The sequence below is a fragment of the Microcaecilia unicolor genome, chromosome 12 (assembly GCF_901765095.1).
Source record: "Microcaecilia unicolor chromosome 12, aMicUni1.1, whole genome shotgun sequence".
Lineage (NCBI taxonomy): Eukaryota > Metazoa > Chordata > Amphibia > Gymnophiona > Siphonopidae > Microcaecilia > Microcaecilia unicolor.
The window spans coordinates 94,130,447-94,153,754 of NC_044042.1; the positions used below are offsets into that span (position 1 = coordinate 94,130,447).

Here is a 23,308-nt window from a genome sequence, read left to right on the forward strand (position 1 = left end):
AGGTTGACAAGAGTCTTTTGGTAGTGCCTGCCTGATCCATGGTTGAGAAGACAGGTTAGCGGGGGGGGGGGGGGGGGGGGGGGGGGGGGGGGATGTTTTGTTGCTGTGATAGTATGACCGTTGTACTAATATAGTATGTGTTTGTGCTTTAATATATGTCACAGTTTATTTTTATGCTGGTTTTTCAATAAAAATTGTTGGAATTAAAATTAGTCACCTTATTTTCTAACTCCACTTACCCATCTATACATTCCATCTTTGCTTATACTCTATCCTGTCTAATAAAAATATTATTACATATTGTGTTGACAATGTAAGTAGTACTTTGTATTGTTATTTTGAATATTTTACTGCTAAAATTAACTATTGCCTATGTTTGATTTATTCCTACTGTACACCGACGAGTGAATTCTTTCAAAAAGTCAATCAATAAATAAATCTGCAAACCAAGTTTACAAGGTCGACAATTATGGTTGGGATCCAGACACTGCAGGAACTAGTTATGGGTGTCCATGAGTGACGTGGCCTGGAGCACCAGGAACACTTTTTAAAACAACTGGTAATTTTACTGGACATATCTGGATAAACAAACAAGGCCAAATCAAACAGCTCATCCTGGCAAAAATTCAGACTCAACCAGGATCGAGGTCTAAGAGGGTCTAGTGAGCCATGGCAAAAAAAAACCTATCTGGGAATCTAAAAGGGGATAGAAGGCAACAGCTTCACATGAACACTTGTATGACTGTAATTTTTAAAACAAAAGGCCACAAAATTGAGAGAGAGAAAATAAGAGACCTGAGCAGAGGGGAGATCATAGACATGCTCCATGGAAAAGTGAAGATTGGTTTGGTCTTGTTTGATGATGGCAGGTGAGAAGGTGGGCACATGCACAGTTGATCGCTTCCAAAGACTTCTGGAAATAGAATGCTGGTGAACATCTCCATGTCAGGGCTCCGTTGGCAATGTCGCCAATCAATGTGGACTTTCATCCTGCTTGTCCTCAGAGAATTAACTAAACACCCTGAAGCAATTTGCAATCTCAGCCACAAAGTTTGTAGGAGGTAGAATAAACTTTGCAAAGCCAAAGTGTTGCAGACCAACTCCCAAGCCCCAGACTTGAAGACAATGGTGGAATGTGGCTTCAGCTCTGGATGGTTAAATGTGGATTAAAATTCACTGAGACTACAGTAATCATACAATCTCTATTTTTAAAATTTTTTTTTAATGAGGGTGATCGAAAACAAAGGAGTCATCGAAGAGGAAAAGGCAAGGGATGTGTGTGTGTGTGTGGGGGGGGGGGGGGGTATATGTGTGGAAAGTGAATGTGTGGAGGGAGGGGTGTGTGAGGGGAGGTGTGACAGCACCACCAGGTATGACCCCTAGTCAGGTCCCAAGACCTGACCTCAGCAGGTACTCCTTAAGGACAGCTACCACACCATAGGCCACTGAATTCAAGCCCACACAGATCAGGTCATAAAGCACATCAGCAAGACAGGCCCCCCGTAACTCCACTCTGCCACCCTGGCAAAAGCAGGAAGCTGTTGTACCCATCAGAGGACCACTCTTGCCACATAACCTGAACATGATCAATGTCACAGATGGCTACTTGCACTATAACCTCAGTGGACCAAAAAAGCTTTTGAGGAGTGATGCGACCTTCCTGACATGCAAATCCCTGGAAGACCAAGCTTCTATCCACCAGAATGGTCATCATCTTTAACAGCACTATGTTTAGGGCATCAAGCTTCGAGAGAGAAACAATTTGTCCAGGTTCTCTATGGTAGAAACGAGTCAGCTCATCAGTGTGAACCCCCGCACTACCATCTCAGGAGCCTCCCACTCATTGATGGCCATCCCTAAGATCATCCTATGGAGGGGAAAGGCCTTTGCCAGTTTTTGATGCCCCTCTAGAATGGGATCTCCCCCTTAGGACCTTCCTGCATAGTGTCCTCTAGCTGTAAGGTCGCCAGTATCTGGTCGGTTAGGGCTGGGAGATCTTCATGCTGAAACAAGGACGGACAACTGAGGATTCCTGGTCATCTCCTGGAGAGATCTCCCACTACTCCAAAGAGTCTGCGCACACTGGGGAGCAACCCCCCAGAGAATCATTAGCAGACTAATGCCCCCCACCCCCACAAAGCCTCAGAAGAAACCACTGTACCCTGGAGCCCCTGCTGTGCATAGTAAGCCGGGACACCATCCCTGCTCCCAGAAGCTCCTCTGCCAGGTGAAAGTGACCTCTCCAGAGAGCACTTCCCTGCCTTGGGCCCTTCATGCTGATAGGGCTCGACGACTTCCTCTGAGATGGCTGCCACAAGCAGGGGTATGAAGTCCACCACGTGTACCCTGGGGACCACACCTGCTTGGAGAAGGGGCCCGGCACTACCTCGGCGTCCCCATTCTATAACCCAACCCAATCCATCCAGCTCCTGACGGGACATGGCTGGCCCACCTTAAACATGGTCGCAGTACTTGCCAAAACCACGTGTCCAAAGTGATTGGGTGCTGGACCATGGAAGGAGGGAAGGGGACCAGCTTTCTGCTTCATTGACAACCACCACCTCCTGAGCCCTTCCGGAGGCCTGTGCACCAGCCCCTGACAATTACCCCTGCAAGCAGGGGAAGGCACACTTGAAGCTGCCAAAACCTGCCAGCTGCCACAACTCCCATACATCTTCTGGGTATGGCTGGTCCGCTAGATCTTCCACCTTACTAGGTTCTGCATGCAAAGGAGTGGAGGAGTGGCCTAGTGGTTAGGGTGGTGGACTTTGGTCCTGGGGAGCTGAGGAACTGAGTTCGATTCCCACTTCAGGCACAGGCAGCTCCTTGTGACTCTGGGTAAGTCACTTAACCCTCCATTGCCCCATGTAAGCCGCATTGAGTCTGCCATAAGTGGGAAAGCGCGGGGTACAAATGTAACAAAAAAAAAGGTGGGGGGTCTCCCCTTGGTCCAATCAGGAAGTTGTGGCTCTCCTCTTGCCGCCATTCAGCTGCCTGTTCTATTTTTTTTTTTTTTTTTCAAACTTGTGCTGAAGTTCTCCTGGCCAATTAAACTGCCAGTACACCTTTTTTTTCTCTCAGTCCCAAGGCTTTGGTGGGATGAATGGGAGAGTGGAGAGGGAAGAGACAAAAGGGGCCCAGCATACCGCTGGAAGCAGTCTCATAGGGCCTCCGCCAACCCACCCACTGGAACACAAGCTAGCAGGCAAGGGCTCAGAGAGGTGGAGGTCAAACGTATGCACTTCCTGCTCAACCAGGGAAGGGTCTATGGCCTCAACGTGACCAACGGTACCACAGGTTGTGGCAGTCCAATCTGTACCATTTGCTGGAGATAGAGAAATACTGACTAGATCCAGGCTGCATCTCCTGTTTTACCGGTGATGTCACTGGAAATGTTTATTCACTACTTCTATCTGCTGCTTGGGGGACATTACCCACTGGTTTGGACTTTACTAGCTGGACAAAAAGGAATAATTTATATATAAAATACTAGATTAAAAATTATAAAATAGAGAGCCATACTACAGAAATGAGTGTTGCCCACCTTCCTCCACCACACCTGTTCAAAGAATAGAGTCTTTAAACCTACTTTAAACTTCGTAAAACTTAAGGAAAAGTTAGATCTTACCTGCTAATTTTCTTTCCTTGAATCACTCAGACAGACCATTCTCAATGCTGATAGGAGTGTACTACTGTCCGCCTGGCCAGGACGAGCAGACAGACGCAGCAATGTCAAGGAAATTAGGGAAGCAAAAAAAAAATGGGCAATGTAATAATAATGGGTGATTTCAATTATCCGAATATAGATTGGGTTAATGTAACATCAGTACACGCCAGGGAGATAAAATATCTTGATGAAATCAAGGACAGCTTCATGGAACAGCTGGTTCAGGAGCCGACAAGAGAAGGAAGAATACTAGACTTAGTCCTTAGTGGAGCTCATGATCTAGTTCGGGGGTTGGGGGGGGGGGGATAACGGTGCGAGGGTCACTTGATAACAGTAATCATAATATGATCAGTCTTGATATTGGCATTGAAGTAAGTGAACTTAGGAAATCAAATACACTAGCGTTTAACTTTAGAAAAGGTGATTACGATAGAATGAGAAAAACAGTGAAAAAAAGAATGACAGGAGCAGCTCACATAGTAAAAAACTTGCAACAGGCATGGATGCTGATCAAAAACACCATCCTAGAGGTACAGGACAACTATAGTCCGCATATTAGAAAGAGGAAAAAAGACCAAACGTCAGCCGCCGTGGCTAAACAGTAAGGTAAAGGCAGCAATTAGAGCCAAAAAACAATCCTTCAGAAAGTGGAGAAGAGAACCAACTAAAAATAACAAAACATAAGGAATGCCAAGCCAAATGTAAAGCGGAGATAAGGAGGGCAAAAAAGGACTTTAAAAAAAAGTTAGCGTTAGAAGCAAAAATACATAGTAAAATTTTTTTTAGATACATTAAAAGCAGGAAGCTGGCTAAAGAATCGGTTGGGCCGTTGGACGAAAATGGTGTTAAAAGGGCGATCAGGGAAGACAAAGCCGTAGAGGAGAAATTAAATGAATTCTTTGCTTCGGTCTTCACCAAGGAGGATTTGGGTGGGACACCGGTGCTGGAAAGGGTATTTGAAGCAGGCGAGTCAGAGAAACTAAACGAATTCTCTGTAAACTTGGGAGAATGTATTGGGTCAGTTCTACAAACTGAAGAGTAGCAAATCACCAGGACCAGATGGCATACATCCCAGAGTATTAACAGAACTGAAAAATGAACTTGTACAGCTACTGTTAGTAATATGCAATCTATCCCTAAAATCAGATGTGGTACCGGAAGACTGGAGGGTAGCCAATGTTACGCTGATTTTTTAAAAAGGCTCCCAGAAAGGATCCGGGAAATTATAGACTGGTGAGTCTGACGTTGGTACCGGGCAAAATAGTAGAGGCTATTATTATGAATAAAATTACAGAGCACATACAAAAACATGGGCTGAGACCTAGTCAACACAGATTTAGTGAAGAGAAGTCTTACCTCACCAATCTACTGCATCTTTTTGAGGGGGTGAACAAACATGTGGACAATGGGGAGCCAGTGGATATTACGTATCTGGATTTTCAAAAGGCGTTTCACAATGTGCCTCATGAAAGACTCCTGAGGAAACTGGACAATCATGGGATCGGAGGTAGGGTATTACTATGGATTAGGAACTGGTTGAAAGATAGGAAGCAGAGAGTAGGATTGAATGGTCAGTATTCTCAATGGAGAAGGGTAGTTAGTGGGGTCCCGCAGGGGTCTGTGCTGGGGTCGCTCCTTTTTAACATATTTATAAATGACCTAGAGATGGGAGTAACTAGTGAGGTAATCAAATTCGCAGATGACACTAAATTATTCAGGGTCGTCAAGTCGCATGAGGAGTGTGAAAGATTACAGGAGGACCTCACGAGACTGGGGGATTGGGTGTCCAAGTGGCAGATGAAGTTCAATGTTGACAAGTGCAAAGTGATGCATGTGGGTAAGAGGAACCCGAATTACAGCTATGTCATGCAAGGTTCCGCGTTAGGAGTCACAGACCTAGAAAGAGATCTGGGAGTCATCGTGGATAAGACGTTAAAAACTTCTGCTCAGTGTGCAGCGGCGGCTAAGAAAGCGCACAGAATATTGAGTATTATTAGAAAAGGGATGGAAAACAAACACGAGGATGTTATAATGCCGTCGTATCGCTCCTTGGTGCGACCGCACCTCGAATACTGTGTCCAATTCTGGTCGCCGCATCTCAAAAAAGATATAAAGGAATTGGAGAAGGTGCAGAGAAGGGTGACGAAAATTATAAAAGGGATGGAACGACTTCCTTATGAGGAAAGACTGAGAAGGTTAGGGCTCTTCAGCTTGCAGAAAAGGCGGCTGAGGGGTGATATGATAGAAGTCTACAAGATAATGAGCGGAGTAGAGCGGACGGATGTGAAGCATTTGTTTACACTTTCAAACAACAATAGAACCAGGGGACACAAGATGAAGCTAGATTATGGCAGATTTAAAACAGGAGAAAGTTTTTCTTTACTCAGCTTGTAGTTAGACTCTGGAACTTGTTGCCAGAAAATGTAGTGACAGCAGCTGGCCTTACGGAGTTTAAAGGGGTTTGGACAGATTCCTGAGGGAAAAGTCCATTGAACATTATTAAAGATCTTTTTTTTTTTTTTTAATGGGTTTTGCCGGGTTCTTGAAGCCTGGATTGGCCACTATCGGAGACAGGATGCTGGGCTCGATGGACCCTTGGTCCTTTCCCAGTATGGTGGTGCTTATGTTCTTATGTTCTAATGACTGGCTATATGCCTCCTACCACCAGATGGGAAGATGGAGTTACCAGGAAATGTCACCTTATTAGGTGGTGGGAGGGCATATACCCACATTTTGACGTCATACGTTCAATGGTGCGTGACTATTCCACAATGGTCAAAATACTAACTGGTGATGATGAAAATCCTGTAGCTCAATAAATGTCCCACCCTGCTAGAACTCAATAAACCCCATCCTCTACCATACAAGCTTTTGGGTGCCACGGTTATTAGGTTTTTATGTATAGAACAGTAAGGATACCTTACCTGCTACATCAGTAGCAACTAACAAGGGGATGGTCTTCTTCTTGAAATCAGAAATGACTTTGTTCCTTTCATTCTGATCCATATCTCCGTGCAGCAGGCCCAGAGTATGATCTTCCAGTCTGAGATTACTGGCCAGCTCCTCTGCATTTGCCTTCTTGGTGACAAACAGAAGGACACTCCCTCTTGATAGAAACTCCACCAGTCGATTGGTCAACCAGCACCACTTGTCAGGGCCAGTGGGCAAGATCTCCACGACCTGTGTAACGTCTTCATTTGCCTATCAGAGAGGAAAGCAAGAAAATAATTTATAATACCTTGCTAATAATGAAAGTAACATAAGATATGAATTGAAGGGGAGGGGTGGTGGGATATTGTAGGTCAACACTCGTGCAAAACTGCTTAGGAAAAAAAATCACTGTAGGTTACCTCCCCAATATCTCCCTGTACCACTCGGATGGGGTCGATCAGGATATCCCTGGCCAGCTTTTCAATCTTCTTCCGGAATGTGGCACTGAACAAAAGGGCTGAAAGGCCAAAAAATTGACACACTTGTTTCAAGCACACATTTTACTGACACTGTGCAAAAAATTAAGCAGATGCAACCAGCATCAAGTGATGACCAGTAATAACAGATTGAATACCAAGGGTTTGATTTACACTTGCTCCAAAAGCAGGGCAGTGGGGAAGGACCTGGGCTACCCAAGTGTGCACCCCTGGGGTGCAGAAGCCAACAGCCCAGGACCACTGCCGAGATGAAAAAAACATGTCCTTCCCCCCCTCCCTTATTTTTTTTTTTTTTTGTAACACTCTGCTGACCTGAGAACAACACACACTCCTGTTCCCTCTCTCTCTTTTAAAAAAAATGTATTTATTACTTTTTTTTTTGTTTTTGTAACGGGGCCAAACTCACAGAATTCAAGAAACAGGGTAGCACAGAAATCACCTACCTCTGCTGGGAGGCTGAGAAATACTGAGGAGGTCAGGGTTACACAGTTTCTTATTTAGTGTCACTAGTTCTCAGTCTCCCTCTGCTGGTAGAAGTGCATATACCCATTCACCGGGAATGGTCTGGAGCAGACAATAAGGAATAAGATTGAATACCAAGGACTTGATTTCTACTAGGTAATACCCTATTGGCACACAATCTGGAAAGAAACCATAAATAAGCAGGGTATAATGCTGTAGCAAGGTTCCAACATTGGCTGTATCACCATATCACCAATAAGTCTTCTTTTCCTAAATACAATGAATCCTAGTGACTCAACTAGCTGTCAAGACACTGTGCTGTCCTTTTCTATACAAATGTGTCACCTGTGAGCTGGGTAACAAGTTCTGCCTTTGCATCTGAATCACAGAAGTCACAAGTGACTAAGCACAGAACTGGATGAGAGCAGAAATAACCAAATTCACCCAAAATAGGCAGTAGTGGTTTTAATTTAAAAAGTACTTACTGCAGACAAAAAAAAAGCCAAAACAAAACATTAGGTTGGTGATCTGGCAGAAAATTCAACCCTGCATAAGACAGCCAGGTTCATTTCTCCAGTCCTACCCTTTAACTACAACACAATTAAAAAGCACCATGTCAAGGTTTGCACATACTTTGTCTGTCCGGGCGTACATGGCTTGCAATTGATCGCACCTGATACTCTGGTAGAGGGGAGAAAAAAAAACAAAGATTATTCATAAGTATGAATTTTTTTTTAGCATCACAAAATGATTTTAAAATGTAGAAAGATATAATTTAAGAATGTAATTTCAGGGTAGAGATTTTTTTTTTTTTTTGTAAAGTACTATATAAACCGTTAATCCCACTTTCCATGAAAACCATTCAGGTTATCAGAGGACTGGTTGCATTGGGAAAATTAGTTTTTGTATACAACTGAATGTAGCACTGTGAACATCTAAGGTAGAGCTTCCCAAACTGTGAGTTGGGACCCTAAAGGGATCACAAAACCTACATGTGGGGTCATGACCTGGGTGGGCTTTCCATAGATGTATCATGGGGGGGTCACACAGTTTCATTTGGCCATAATCATGGGATCACAGCCACAAAGACTGGGAAGCATGGACCTAGGAGAACAGAAGTAATAGTAGCTTGAGTATCCCAGTAGTGTCTAGTTGCATCATGGTGATAACCTGCTTAAGTTCTGGATACTAGGAATATCTTTCTTTCAAAGTCTACATCTAGGGTGGAAATATCCTCTGATTTTGGGACCTAGGAAGTCTGTCCCAACTCCCTTCTGCAAGGGCACCTAGCCTAGCCAGTCACTCTTTCACAACTAACCAGTGAACATGCACGACATAGATTTATATGTATTGGAGACCCAATATATGCAAATCTCTCTCATGTGGTAACTATGAAAATCTGACTGGCTAAGTGTGTCTTCAGGGAGATCCTCTGCCTGTCAATGTCTGGATAGATCATGGTAGAAACCCGAATCTATGAGGGATCTCCTCTCTCTTAGGTAATGGAATCTATGATGGAAGTAACTGCAGGCTCTAGCAGCTCTAAGGTGAATCTCTGCTTGCCCGGGTGTTATGAACATATTATTCATGATGACCCATTAAGGTACTCTAAAGTGAAGGCATGTTTTCAGTTTAAGATACTTCTGCATAGTTAAAAGCAGGAAGTTTCCAGTCCAGCCGTATGGCAGCAGGGCACCGTGGTCACAGACAGCCTGCTTGCCTACTATAACCCCAGATGGGGGAAGGTAAAAAAAGGAATCACAGTAAGCTGAAAAGAAACACAGCTAAAAAAAAAAACAAAAACAAAAGAGGAAATAGAACCTGTCAACTACACAACAGGCAAACACCTAGAATGGTCTCAGATTTACAGGTCACTCTGCCCTGGACACAACATAGCCTTTTCTCCTCTACATACCAAAGCCCATGTCAAACATTCGATCTGCTTCATCAAACACAAGGTATGTAGCTCGTTGCAGATTGGTGGCTTTCTTCTTCACGTGGTCGATCAATCGACCCTGTCAGGGACAGCAAGCAAACAAAACTTACCTATGTGAATGACTTCTCCAGCACACAGGCAACCCTGACAAGCACCCCATATGCAGGACAGAGGGTTTTAATGTTATTAGTAATGTCCAGTCCAGATTAACTGAAATAGTGCTGTGCCACATAAATCAAAAGATTGGATTGATGTATGCCAAAAATGTTTCACTGAGCTAGGAGACCTGAACGGAAATATTAAGCATATTTTTTACAATTTTTATTCAGGGACATAGTACTAAACAGCTGGCATACTTTAGTTCAACAGCTAGACAGCAATCAAAGCAACAGAGCTCAAACAGCTTACATTTGTTTTTACCCAGTGGTCACCCCGAGGTCCCCCCTCCCTGTTTTCCCCCTAGTACCCTCATAATCCTCCATACAAAATCTTGCTACTAGTCCATACATATCCCTGCCACCCTCCCTTCACACCACCTGTTTAAAAGGTCCCCAATACCCATACATTACTGTGCTACGCCTGTAGGCTACAATCTTTGCCATTTTTGTGAATATTTCTAGCTTCTTTACCTCACTCACTGGTGGCCCCCTGCCCATGCTTCCAATATGTTATACAGTTATATATATAAGTGGATATCACCCTGCTGCATATTAGCCCCGTTATAAAGGAAAGTTAAGACGTAAAGCATGAGCAGAGGTCATATGAATAAACACTGAAAGTTTAATGAAATGCAGGTAGTTTCAGAGTCAAATATAGCTACTTTGCTCAAATTATAAATTGTCGGACACTGCAGAGGCATGAACTAGCACTATTCTCCCTCTTCCCCCCCCCCTCACAACATGAGTTCCAATAGTAAATTCAATGAATTAAAATTGTTCTTATATCCAAACATTGTTGTTCCCTAGCCCAGCTGATGTTTACTTACTGGTGTGCAGACAACTATCTCAGCTCCTTCCTGAAGCGCTTTGGCCTGTTCCCACATGCTGCCTCCTCCGTACACTGCCACTGAACGTAGGTTATAAGCTTTACCAAAACGCTTGCACTCGGTGTGGATCTAAAAAGCAGGATTAACGTTTAAGGGCAAACGACTGTTTCTTTGAAGAGAAGGAACATTAAGCTTTTGCAATCTGGAACAGCAGGAATGGGCCTAATAGTTAAAGGCAAGCCCAGTGCACTAAGTATAGACAGCCCTTACTTCTACAATCAAATGAGTGTCCCTTCTCCAGCCAGGCTGTGATGACCATTCAATAACACATTATGGGGCCCACAATATGAAAATAAATAATTCTTAAACCTGAACAAACTGACGGAGCTGCTATCAGACTATTCTTAATTACAAGTCCTGGGGCTTAGTGCCTCAGCTTCCTAAGGCAGGCTGGGACTTGAAACATCAAGTACAGAATGCATCTTATAAAGACTACTATTTACTTTGCCTCCGGAAGCGTTCAACAACCCATCTAGAGTGGTGGAAAATCATAATTGTGTATTCCAGGAGAGTATGAAAAGAAAAGTCCCCTTACCTGCTGGCACAGTTCCCTGGTGGGGCACACGATCAACCCAATAGGACCATCCCCTGGCTCTAGCTCCTTCTGGTCCATGATATGGACCAGCATAGGCCAGATGAAGGCTGCCGTTTTCCCACTGCCAGTCTTTGCTATTCCGATCATGTCTCTGCCGCTCAATGCAACTGCAACTCCCTTGCAGCAAAAAGACACAATGTTTTGTCACAAGAATACTGCAAAGGCAGTGCTCGCAGCTCTTTGGAGAGAGACCCAGCTACTGCTCCACCTATGGTACCTCTTTGCTGGCTAAAGGTATACTTTTTTTGTCTAAGAACCTTCATTCATAACAACTCTGTTCTCCCTTCCATTAACTCCTCCCCTCCAAAGTTCCCAGCTGACTCACTCATTGCAGTAACAATCCTGAGCCCAGGGATCACAGATTGTAGCTCCTTTACAACGAGAACCCAAGATGCTACTTCTGTGCGATGGATAGGACCTTATTCCCTCGAAAGCGATCAATGCGGTCTCCAAAGAACCCCTACCCTAGGCTGCACCACAAGTTCAGAAACTGAAACATACATTCCATTCTTATATCCCAGTGTTATCCAAAAACATGTTTCAGTTCAATGTAGCTTACAGTTAAACAGTTATACGTTACACAATTGTTATGCAGGTACATTTTTCAGGTACATTGCCACACAGTCATTGGGCTGGCCCATGATTGCTTACCTGGCACTGGATGGGCGTGGGCTGAGTGTACTCTGACTTCCTAATTTGATGCATAAGTTGTTCATCAAATCCAAAATGTGCAAAACTACTGCAAGGCTTGGGAGGAGCTGCGCCAGAAACCTGGAGATGTGTAAAAAAAATATGAGATGAAATAAGAGTGGAATCTCTTATGTGAGCACCTCCTGATATCCCCTTCCAGCAAATCTGACTAAAAATGCTATCAAGTTCAGGGAAGAATAGTCGCCAGGACAGGACATCCCACTCGCTGGACCTACTCTGATGCATACAAAGTGTGCACCTTACCACAGGTAGTTTACATTATTTCACCAATTTTGGGTCCCTAAATATATTGTGCACATAGCTACAGTCCCCCGTCTCCAGCAGCACTCTATAGCAAGCTTTCTGACATTCTGCAGCCCCTCTACCCACCCACCCCTAGAGTGACATGTCTTATATAACCTCCCTATCAACCCACTCATTACTTTACCTCACCCATTTCTATTCTTCTATCACCTTCTCCCACTACTCCAACCAGAGTTACACCTAATCACACTGACCACCCTTCAACATCTTCTGTCCTTCTGTGACTGTTCTCTTGTGCTTGACTGCTTAAATATTTTAAATTTAAATGCTTTACTTTTTGTCTATTAGATTGTAAGCTCTTTGAGCAGGGACTGTCTTTCTTCTGTGTTTGTACAGCGCTGCGTACACTTTGTAGCGCTCTAGAAATGTTAAATAGTAGTAGTAGTAGTATATGGCAAATTTGCATAAATTGGATTGATTTTGCATATTAACGTAAATTTACTTTGTGAAATGACATTTTCCCAACCTTGCATGGTCTCTCAACCTTTAATTTTATTCTTTAGGGAGTTTTCCGAGTGAGGAATCTCAAGTATTGATGTGTGGGAGGAGATGAAAGGAGATCTCTGGGCTGGGACGAGGATGATGGATCAGAGGTCAGAGACAGAAAGAAGCAGCATCAGGATGGAGGATCAGGAGGTGGCGAGAAGAGAAAGGAATGCAGAGGCCAAAAGAGGGAGGGGGGAATGGGAGTGAAAGAAAGAAGAGTGGGATTGGGAAAAGGACAGCAAACCCACTAGTCACATAATCCTTTAATCCTCAGACCCTACAGTTAGAACTTCCCAGGCTCTCTTTCCCATACAGAATATGGAGGCTAATTGGCCACTCTGTCCTATAACCCTTTTACATGACAACTCCCCCTCTCCAAATATGTTTCAGCAGCCCAATATTTCTAGGTGTCTGCTGTGTCCCCTTCAGCACTTCTGTATACCCCCCTCCCAAAGTACCAGCAAGGTTATTGCAAATGCTCTCATCTTTAAGCAGACTCTCCTTGATGACAACAGCTCTGCCAGAGACTGTCAGGCATGCTCTGAAAGCCATTCACCACTGCTTTCTGTTTCCACAGTTGTGTGATTCAAAGCAGTCAGGCCCAGGGCAGTAAAGGAGAACTTGACCTAAAGCACTTGACACTTTCCTCCTCTTTCTGCTGCTCAGTCAACAGAAGGGAATTTAGATGGTGAGAGGAGAAGGAGTTGACACATGCAACTGGTCTGCTCTTGCCCACCTAAGCCAGTCTGGCCTCTGCTTTCTTGTAAAAAAGTGGGAAATTCCATGTAAAAGGGCTGCACTGCGAGGCCTTACCCATGATATTGCAGGAAACCCAGGCCCCTGTCTGTAGCTTTTTAATACATTTAATACAACAACATAGAAATTGAGAGCAGATAAGACCTTCCTGGCCCGAACAGTCTGCCTAGTTGTTCTGTCTATCATTATAGAGTCTATTTGATTTCCAGTTACCATCCTCCCTTCTTTAACTGGGGTTAGATGGCAATGTGCTGTTGCCCAAATCCGAGACCTAACAGTTTCACAAAGACTATTTAGGAATAATTCTTAATCTACTCGCTGGATAATTCACCATACCATTCTAAGTGGCTTTCAACCTACCCGTAGGTTTAGCTTCTGTCGAAGGTCGATAATTTGTTGGGGGGTCAGACTGCCGATCTCATCATGTTCTTGATAGAAATTCTTCTCAAATGGTGGATACTCAATCTGCAGGAAACATGACCCAACATCAATATACATCAGAACATTCAATGCCGACATACACCAGGCCATTTCAAGCCCTCAGACAACAGGCCACTGATGGGAGGTATGTATGGGGGTTATAGGGGTAGTGGACAGTACAAGGTTGGAAAAACATTATTCTGAAATTATAGTCATCAACACAACCAAAAAGTGCTCTTACTATGCAAATCCATTACGTGATGTCATTTGTGATGCTTACAGACATAGCCCTTATGCCCATTTACAACCTGTATATAAACATTTGCATTGCTGTAAAAGTAGGTATAGCTTTTAAGGCCTTTCCTGATAAATTTCCTTCATATTTGATGAGACAGATGCCTTAAATAAGCAGAAGCAGTCTAGGACTTGGAAGAAAGTAGCCTTCAGGAGAACCCCAGAGTAATTTATACACTGTAAGAAACAGAACTCAGTGACCTCAAGTAAAATGGAATAACAAGAAGCCACTGGGGATTGTGGTCTCAGGAGGAACAGGAAGCTGATGGGTCAGGAAATTCTAGCCTGGAGTTAATCAGGAGGCTGGCACAGCATACAGAGGAATATGACAGCAGTTAAATAATACAAGTAAAGTTAAAGCGAATGCTACATACCTGTAGAAGGTATTCTCCGAGGACAGCAGGCTGATTGTTCTCACTGATGGGTGACGTCCACGGCAGCCCCTCCAATCGGAACACTTTCTAGCAAAGTCCTTTGCTAGTCCTCGCGCGCCGATGCGCACCGCGCATGCGCGGCCGTCTTCCCGCCCGAACCGGCTCGTGCCGGCCAGTCTTCTTTTGTCCGCGCGCGGTACGGTCGTGTTTCGCCGTTCGCGCCCCAAAGTTGACCTCGCGCGTCGTTTTATCGACTTTGTTCAAAAAAAAAAAAAAAAAAAGTGTCGGAAGGAGACCTTTATGGTTTTCTTCCTTCCCGTACTTCCAGTCTTTGCCCCGGTAAGTTTTCTTTCGTCGTCGGGGTAGGCCCTATTTAGGCCTCGGTCGAAGTTTTTCTTCCCCCTATTTTTGCGGTGCCATTTTCGCCATTTCGAGTTTTGATCTCGCCGGCGCGATTTTTCCGCCCATGACATTGAAGTCTTCCAGCGGCTTCAAGAAGTGCACCCAGTGCGCCCGGGTAATCTCGCTCACTGACAGGCACGCATCGTGTCTTCAGTGTCTGGGGGCTGGGCACCGCCCTCAGGCCTGTAGTCTGTGTTCCCTTTTACAAAAGCGGACTCAGGTAGCGAGGTTAGCCCAGTGGAACATTTTGTTCTCGGGCTCTTCGTCGGCATCGGCACCGGGAGTATCGACTGCTTCGACGTCGTCGGCGCCTGGACCTTCATCTTCGCCCCCGATTGCATCGAGGCATCGGCCCTCTGCATCGGGGCGACATCGGAAGGCTGCGTCGGCGTCGGTATTGAGACCTCCTTGGCTGCTGTCGTCGGACGGTGGTGCTTCGTCTGGAGTGCAGGTGAGGGCTGTCCATTCCCCTGCTGGTGGCAGTGAGCCTTCGGGTGGGTCTCCCCTCATTCCGAGGGCTCCTGCAGTACAGCCCCCCCCCCCCCCCCCGAGACCGACCTCCTTCGGTCTCGGCCCCGAGGAAGCGACGGCTGGATTCTACGTCCTCCTCGTCGGTGCCGGGAAGCTCCGGTGACATGCTTCGTCCCAAGAAGTCGAAGAACCATCGTCACCGGTCCCCTTCCCATGTCGGCACCGAGAGCTCTGGGTCGCCGAGGGAGTCGGCACCCAATAGGCATCGGCACCGAGAGGACCGCTCGACCTCTGTTCAAGAGGTGTCGATGCGCTCCCCTTTGGACAGCCCGGAACAGCCTCCACACCCGGAACAGACTCTGACATCGACGCCTGCATCGGCTTCCATGCCTTTTTCTACAGCCGCTCTGAACGAGAGTCTCCGGGCCGTTCTCCCAGAGATCCTGGGAGAGCTGTTGTGCCCTACCCCTCCGGTACCGGGGGTGCTTGCGCCACCGGTACCGTCGAGCCAGGCGCCGGCTGGCCCATTGTCTGGGGTGAGGTCTCCGACATCGGTGCCGCTTGCGGTACCGACTGCGGTAGCCTCCCAGGAAGGCTCCCCGACTACGTCGGCGGAGGGAGCTTCGCCGGTGCGGGCGAGGGAGTCTACCTCTCGACGCTCCCACCGTGGCCGTGGTTCCACGGAGTCGAGCCGGGCACGGTTGCAGACACAGGTCCGTGAACTTGTGTCTGACACCGATGGTGAGGCCTCGTGGGAAGAGGAAGAAGACATCAGATATTTCTCTGACGAGGAGTCTGAGGGTCTTCCTTCCGATCCCACTCCCTCTCCTGAAAGACAGCTTTCCCCTCCTGAGAGCCTGTCTTTCGCTTCCTTTGTCCGGGAGATGTCTACGGCCATCCCCTTCCCGGTGGTTGTGGAGGACGAGCCCAGGGCTGAAATGTTTGAGCTCCTGGACTATCCTTCTCCACCTAAGGAAGCGTCCACAGTACCCATGCATCATGTCCTCAAAAAGACATTGCTGGCGAACTGGACCAAGCCATTAACTAATCCCCACATTCCCAAGAGGATCGAGTCCCAGTACCAGATCCATGGGGACCCAGAGCTGATGCGCACTCAGTTGCCTCATGACTCTGGAGTTGTGGATTTGGCCCTAAAGAAGGCCAAGAGTTCTAGAGAACATGCTTCGGCGCCCCCGGGCAAGGACTCTAGAACCTTGGACTCCTTTGGGAGGAAGGCCTACCATTCTTCTATGCTCGTGGCCAAGATTCAGTCCTACCAGCTCTACACGAGCATACACATGCGGAACAATGTGCGGCAGTTGGCGGGCTTGGTGGACACGCTCCCCCCTTAGCAAGCCAAGCCATTTCAGGAGGTGGTCAGGCAGCTGAAGGCGTGCAGAAATTTCCTGGCCAGAGGGGTGTATGACACCTTTGATGTTGCGTCCAGGGCCGCTGCTCAAGGTGTGGTGATGCGCAGACTCTCATGGCTGCGTGCCTCCGACCTGGAGAATAGAATCCAGCAGCGGATTGCGGACTCGCCTTGCCGTGCGGATAATATTTTTGGAGAAAAGTCGAGCAGGTGGTAGAGCAGCTCCACCAGCGGGACACCGCATTCGACAAGTTCTCCCGCCGGCAGCCTTCAGCCTCTACCTCTACAGGTAGAAGATTTTTTGGGGGAAGGAAGACTGTTCCCTACTCTTCTGGCAAGCGTAGGTACAATCCTCCTTCTCGACAGCCTGCGGCCCAGGCTAAGCCCCAGCGCGCTCGCTCTCGTCAGCAGCGTGGGCCTCAGCAAGGCCCCTCGGCTCCCCAGCAAAAGCAAGGGACGAGCTTTTGACTGGCTCCAGCAGAGCATAGCCGACATCCAAGTGTCAGTGCCGGGCAACCTGCCAGTCGGAGGGAGGTTGAAAGCTTTTCACCAAAGGTGGCCTCTCATAACCTCCGATCAGTGGGTTCTCCAAATAGTCCGGCAAGGATACACCCTCAATTTGGCCTCAAAACCTCCAAATTGTCCACCGGGAGCTCAGTCTTACAGCTTCCAGCACAAGCAGGTACTTGCAGAGGAAATCTCCGCCCTTCTCAGCGCCAATGCGGTCGAGCCCGTGCCATCCGGGCAAGAAGGGCTGGGATTCTATTCCAGGTACTTCCTTGTGGAAAAGAAAACAGGGGGGATGCGTCCCATCCTAGACCTAGACAGCCACTCCCCTCCTGCTTGTCCTCGGAGAATTACTACTACTACTACTATTTAACATTTCTAAAGCGCTACTGGATCATGGATTTGATATACCACCATTCTGTGGGTACAACCAAAATGGTTCACATATTATATGCAGGTACTTTCTCTGTCCATAGTGGGCTCACAAACTAAGTTTTGTACCTGGGCGGGCAGGCAAAGACTGGCAGGAAGCTAAGTGCCAGGCACACAGAATCTGCCATTTGAGGTACAGCTCGCTTGCCAAGACTCAACATTGTAACTGGCTGGGCTGGCTGGGTTCACATCAGGTTCTGCAACTTAGATTAAATAATTTCCTTAAAACTAAAGGAAACCTATGTACTGTCTCCAAAAATTTCACATAGCAGTGCTAAGTGCAGCCATTTGTTTCTGTATTTGATGGAGGACTCTGTCTCACAGGCCTCAACCCTGCATTGCCAACTAGGAAGACTGGAGTACACCCTGTAAATCTGCAAAGAGTGGATTTCAGCGCCACCCAGTGAAATTTTGCCTAACTAGCTTCTGACACAAAAATGTGTCATGCAAGCATCCCAGTGGTGTGTGGGAGAGGAAACCATAATCCCCAACAACCAAAGAGAAGACAAAAGTGCAAGAGGTCAAACACCTACATAACAGTACTTAAAAGATCACCTCATTGTCACACCAAAGCTACCCACAGCACCCCCAGACCACCCTTGGGAACTACAGGACTGGTGAATGCCAGATCAGCTGCAAAGAAATCCTCGGTGATCCATTATGTCATAAATGAACAGCATCTTGACATCCTAGGAATAAGTGATACCTGGCTAGATGAAAGTGGGGTTTTACCACTGGCTGAACTATGCCCAACAGGTTTCAACATCAACCAAGATCAGAAAGACAGGGTGGAGGGGTTGCAGTCTTGATTTGGGACACATCAAACTGTGCAGAATATCCATCCCCCAGCTACATGGGTCAGAATCTCTTTTAATCCCTTTTTAATACCCTTTTATCACCACCTCTTTAATTCCCATACCTCTTAGTTGTTCTGTCTGTTTGTCTGTCCTATTTAGATTGTGAGCTCTTTGAGCAGGGACTGTCTTTTCATGTACGGTGTACAGCGCTACGTATGCCTTGTAGCGCTATAGAAGTGATAAGTAGTAATCCAACTTGAAGAGGAGAAAGGCTGCTCATGGTAAACAGAGCACCTCATAACAACACATCCGTGCAAGAACTCCTAGACCTGATTACTCAAGTGACCCTGAATTTCCCTAGGCTGGTGATCATGGGAGACTTCAATCTACACATCAAAACCCCAGGTACCACCACAGCTGCCTTTCTGGACACAATGACAGAACTAGGATTTACAAAGGTGATCAATTCTCCAACCCACAAAAAGGGTCACATACTAGACCTGGTATTCTACAAAGGGGTGGATAACAGTATTGAAATAACCCCCCTACTTTCTAATTAAAGTCTCCCTAAGTGACCACCTGAAACAAATGGCACCTCCCAGAGTTTGGAAGGAGATCAGAGACAAAAAAAAAGCGGACCGCGGAGAATTTCCTAGAGGCCTTGGACTATCCACATGTAGATGAAAAGACAACAGTGTCAGAACAAGTTGACAACTGGAATACACACTTAGCCAAGACCTTAGAGAAAACAGCACCACTAAAAAAGGTCTTATGCCCCACTCACAATCGCTCACCTTGGTTTTCTCCAGAACTTCGGATCCTTAAACACGGACGAAAACTGGAAAGGAGATGACGCAAATCTCACCTGGATGAAGACATGCTAAACTGCAGGAAGCACATGGCAAAGTACCGCCAAGCCTTAACAGCAACCAAAAAAACAGTTTTTCTTAATGCATTGCACAGCCTGCCCATTCAACCAAGCTGTTCAGTATAGTAAACAGCCTACTGCAACCCCCACAACTGAACCAGCCTGCCCAGTCTAAACTGAACTGCAATGATTTTGCTGCATACTTTGCCAAATCCTAAGAGACCTTTGACCATCTACCTGCTCCCTCGATCCCTGCCCATCAAAGACAGTGCAGCAGGCAACTATGGGCCTTATAGAAGGTGCCACAAAAATTGTGAACCTCTCTTTCTAATGGGTAACTACCAACAGCATTAAAAAGGGCAGTGGTTTGCCCTCTGCTGAAGAAAAACAATCTTGACCAGGACAAACTTGAGTTAAAGGCCAGTATCCAACATCCCGTTTCTAGGGAAACTCTTGGAACAAACCGTCTGTGTTCAACTTAATGAATGGCTAGAAAAGAGAAACTGGCTAGATCCATGTCAATCTGACTTCAGACCTGGTTATGGAACAGAAACAGTCCTCATATCCCTGCTAGATCGTCACAGAAACCGAGACAAGGGATTTGCCTCGATGTCAGTACTGCTAGATTTCTTAGCAGCTTTTGACACTGTGGATCATGATATTTTGCTAGCATGACTGACAGAAACAGGTATCAATGGAACAGTACTTGCCTGGTTCAGATCCTATCTATCAGACAGGCAACAATCCATAATGTTTGGCAACAACTCATCACCACCATGGACACTGACCTGAGGGGTACCACAAGGATCAATACTGTCACCTATTCTGTTCAATATCTACCTCAAGCCACTAGCTGAGCTGATTCTGTCAATGGACACTCAGTTCTACATTTATGCGGATGATGTGCAGCTACTCATACCCATTGAACCTGACTTACCTACAGCCTTGAATAAACTGATTACCTGCCTAACATCAATTCAAGAATGGGCTAAAACACAACAAACATTGTCTGAACCCAAGTAAAACCGAGCTACTCTGGGTCCCTAACACAAGTGGATACATACCTGGCATCAAAATCCCTTTCGGGAAGTATGAACTCCTCCTCAAATCACAAGTCAGGAACCTTGGAATACAGTTAGATTCAACACTTACTCTGATTCCCCAAATCCAAGTAACCTTCAAGAGCTGCTTCTACTATTTGCGACAGCTACGCTGCCTCTCTCCTTACATCAAGGAGGTAAATCTTATCCCAGTTGTACATGCCATGATAACATCAAGACTGGATTACTGTAATGCACTATACAATGGTCTGACTACAAAGGGCCTGCACCAACAAGACTCATAGAAGGTTGCAAGTGACATGACCACATCAAACCATTTTTGCAAAAACTTAATTGGCTACCAATACAATACAGGGCTAAATTTAAAACTCTATGTCTGATCTTCAAGGCCCTGAAAGGAAATGGCCCCGAGTATCTGAAGAATAAGATGATCCTTCACACACTGCCAAGGACACCAAGGTCCTCCCAAGGACTTTCACTAACTACACCCTCTCCAAAAGACATTACATTATTATTATTATTAGCATTTGTATAGCGCTACCAGACTCACGCAGCGCTGAACATGATGTGATACCCGCAAGCAAGCCTCCTCCGGAGTAGCCCCCACACTCTGGAATGCATTGCCTGAAAGGCTCCGCTTAACACAAGACTATCTCTACTTCAGGAAGCAGGTGAAAGCTTGGCTCTTCAAACAGGCCTTTAAAGGAAGAATCTCACTCACACACACAAAGGATTGACTCGGGCTGCACAGACTGCAGCAGGACATGTTTATCCACTCCTACCCTAGCTGAGATAATATTTAACCATCTCTCTGACCTCATGGGCAACTTTTTTCAAATCAGTCACCTTACTTTCTAACTCTTCCTACTTTCTTACCCATCTATGTGTTACAACTTTGCCTTACCCTTCGCTACCAATTATAATGTTCTATTACATATTGTGTTGACATTGCAAGAATACCATGCCATACTTTGTATTGTTAGTTGAATATTTTTACCGCTATAATTACCTATTGCTCATGTTTGATCTATTCTTACTGTACACCGCTTTGAGTGAATTCCTTCCAAAAGACAGTAAATAAATCCTAATAAATAAAGAAACACACAAACACAAACATTACAGATAATGGATTCCTTGTTATGATGGCATGGCATGTAAAAACTGCTCACTATTCTAGTATTTGTTCAGGACATGGTCTGTAATGTTCTCAGATGACCACACAAGTTTCCAATATTTCAACCGTTAGTCTTTGTGTTGCTTTCTCTCCGCTGTGCCTGAAGGAAAAATGTGGTCTCGCCTGCCTATCTTCTTTGTTGAGTTGTATTAGATCAGTACAGATGTGTGGGTTTATGCCCTCTGACCAGCAGATGTCCTCCATCCTGCAGTTTTACAACCTTAAACTCTCCTTATCCATTCTCCAAAACAGGGCCACCCCTCATCTAAGTGCTCTACCAGCTATTGAACAAACGGGCAAAAACAAAGCTCAAAACAGACATCTACCAGAAAGTTTGGGTGGGAAGCTGGACTGGTCTGCTGGAAACCCAAGGGCAGAAAATTAGCAGTTAAGACCAAATTTTTCCTTAGGTTCTCACTAGACCAGTTCAGATGCATGGGATGCAACAAAGAATCCTTAGGTTGGAAGTGAATCTGCTGTGTTCAGTTAGAATACGCCTGTCCCACAAGCAACATTCTTTTTGGCTCAAATACCCAAACATTAATACCTCATAAATGAATGTAACACCACCTCCTAGCCACTCTACAAATCTCCAGAATAAAAAACAGCGAGTAGTTCGGTCCAAAAAGACGCTTGGGCTACGGTCGAATACAACCTCATTCCCCTGGGAACAATCTAGCCCAGGGTGGCAACCTTGGCCCTTGAGGGCTGCAACCCAGTCAGGTTTTCAGGACTTCCCCAATGATTATGCATGAAATATATCTGTATGCATTGAAGGCAGTGCATGCAAATAGATCTCATGCGTATTCATTGGGGAAACCCTAAAAACCTGACTGGGTTGCGGCCCTCAAAGCCAGAGGTTATCCACCCCAACCTAGCCTCTCAGAACATAAGCTAAAGAGATTGCTTCCTAGAGCCACTTAACTGTTGTACACTTTGCCACCTCTACCTTCTTTGCTCCTTCAAACAGAACAAAAGCGATAAAATTTCCTTAGACTATTGTCATTTCACCCTATACACATCCAGGAAGTGCAGGTCCTGAAAAATGTCTCCTAGCAATCCTCCCTTCAGAGGGAGAACAGAGAAACCACATGAAAAGATAATACTTTAGGCAAGAAAGATGTAATGGTCCAGAATGAGACCCTGGCCTCTGAAAAATGTATACTTACCTGTCTTCAGAACTTTCCAGTGTGCAGGGATACTTCACAAAAGGGATTGCCCCCACCCTTGCCAGTTCTCAATTACCTCATTTCAGCACTTGCCACAGTGAAATGTAACTGTATCAAAGGTGATCTCTGATTTTTACAGGCTAGCTCTCTTTTGTATCAGAGATGATTTTGATTTTAAGAAGCCTAGCTCTTATTATGAGTCATTGGCCATTGGCCTGTATTTTACTGAGAGCAAGGGCTAGCATAACTCTTCAATAATAATACATTAGTATTCTCATTTCACAATCCTTGAATTAATATACAAAGAAAATTATAAAAAAAGAAACAATATAAGACCTGAAATGAGAATTTAAGAATTTAAACAATTCAGTAGGAAAACATATAACCCTTTCTTAGACCTCAAATCAGTGAGGGGGAGTAATGAATTAGAGAAGTGATCAAATAGGCATAATACAAAACCGAAAGCAAAAGGCTGTCAAACCTCCAATTTTAATTTACATATTATTTTCAATTGTTTCAACTCTAGGAACGATTTCAGATGTTCCGGCGTAAAAAAAGGTATAGTTCATTTGACCCATTTT

The 23,308-nt window shown here is 45.5% G+C and overlaps 1 protein-coding gene across 1 annotated transcript in view; it reads right to left on the bottom strand.

The window, feature by feature from the left end:
• LOC115482026 (ATP-dependent RNA helicase DDX42-like) overlaps nucleotides 1-23,308 on the bottom strand; it is a 172,022-nt gene that overhangs the window by 65,835 nt on the left and 82,879 nt on the right. The window contains 8 exon segments of the mRNA XM_030221570.1: nucleotides 6,592-6,868; nucleotides 7,018-7,115; nucleotides 8,191-8,238; nucleotides 9,473-9,572; nucleotides 10,479-10,607; nucleotides 11,074-11,250; nucleotides 11,785-11,904; nucleotides 13,750-13,854. Coding sequence (XP_030077430.1) covers nucleotides 6,592-6,868; nucleotides 7,018-7,115; nucleotides 8,191-8,238; nucleotides 9,473-9,572; nucleotides 10,479-10,607; nucleotides 11,074-11,250; nucleotides 11,785-11,904; nucleotides 13,750-13,854 — 1,054 coding nt within the window.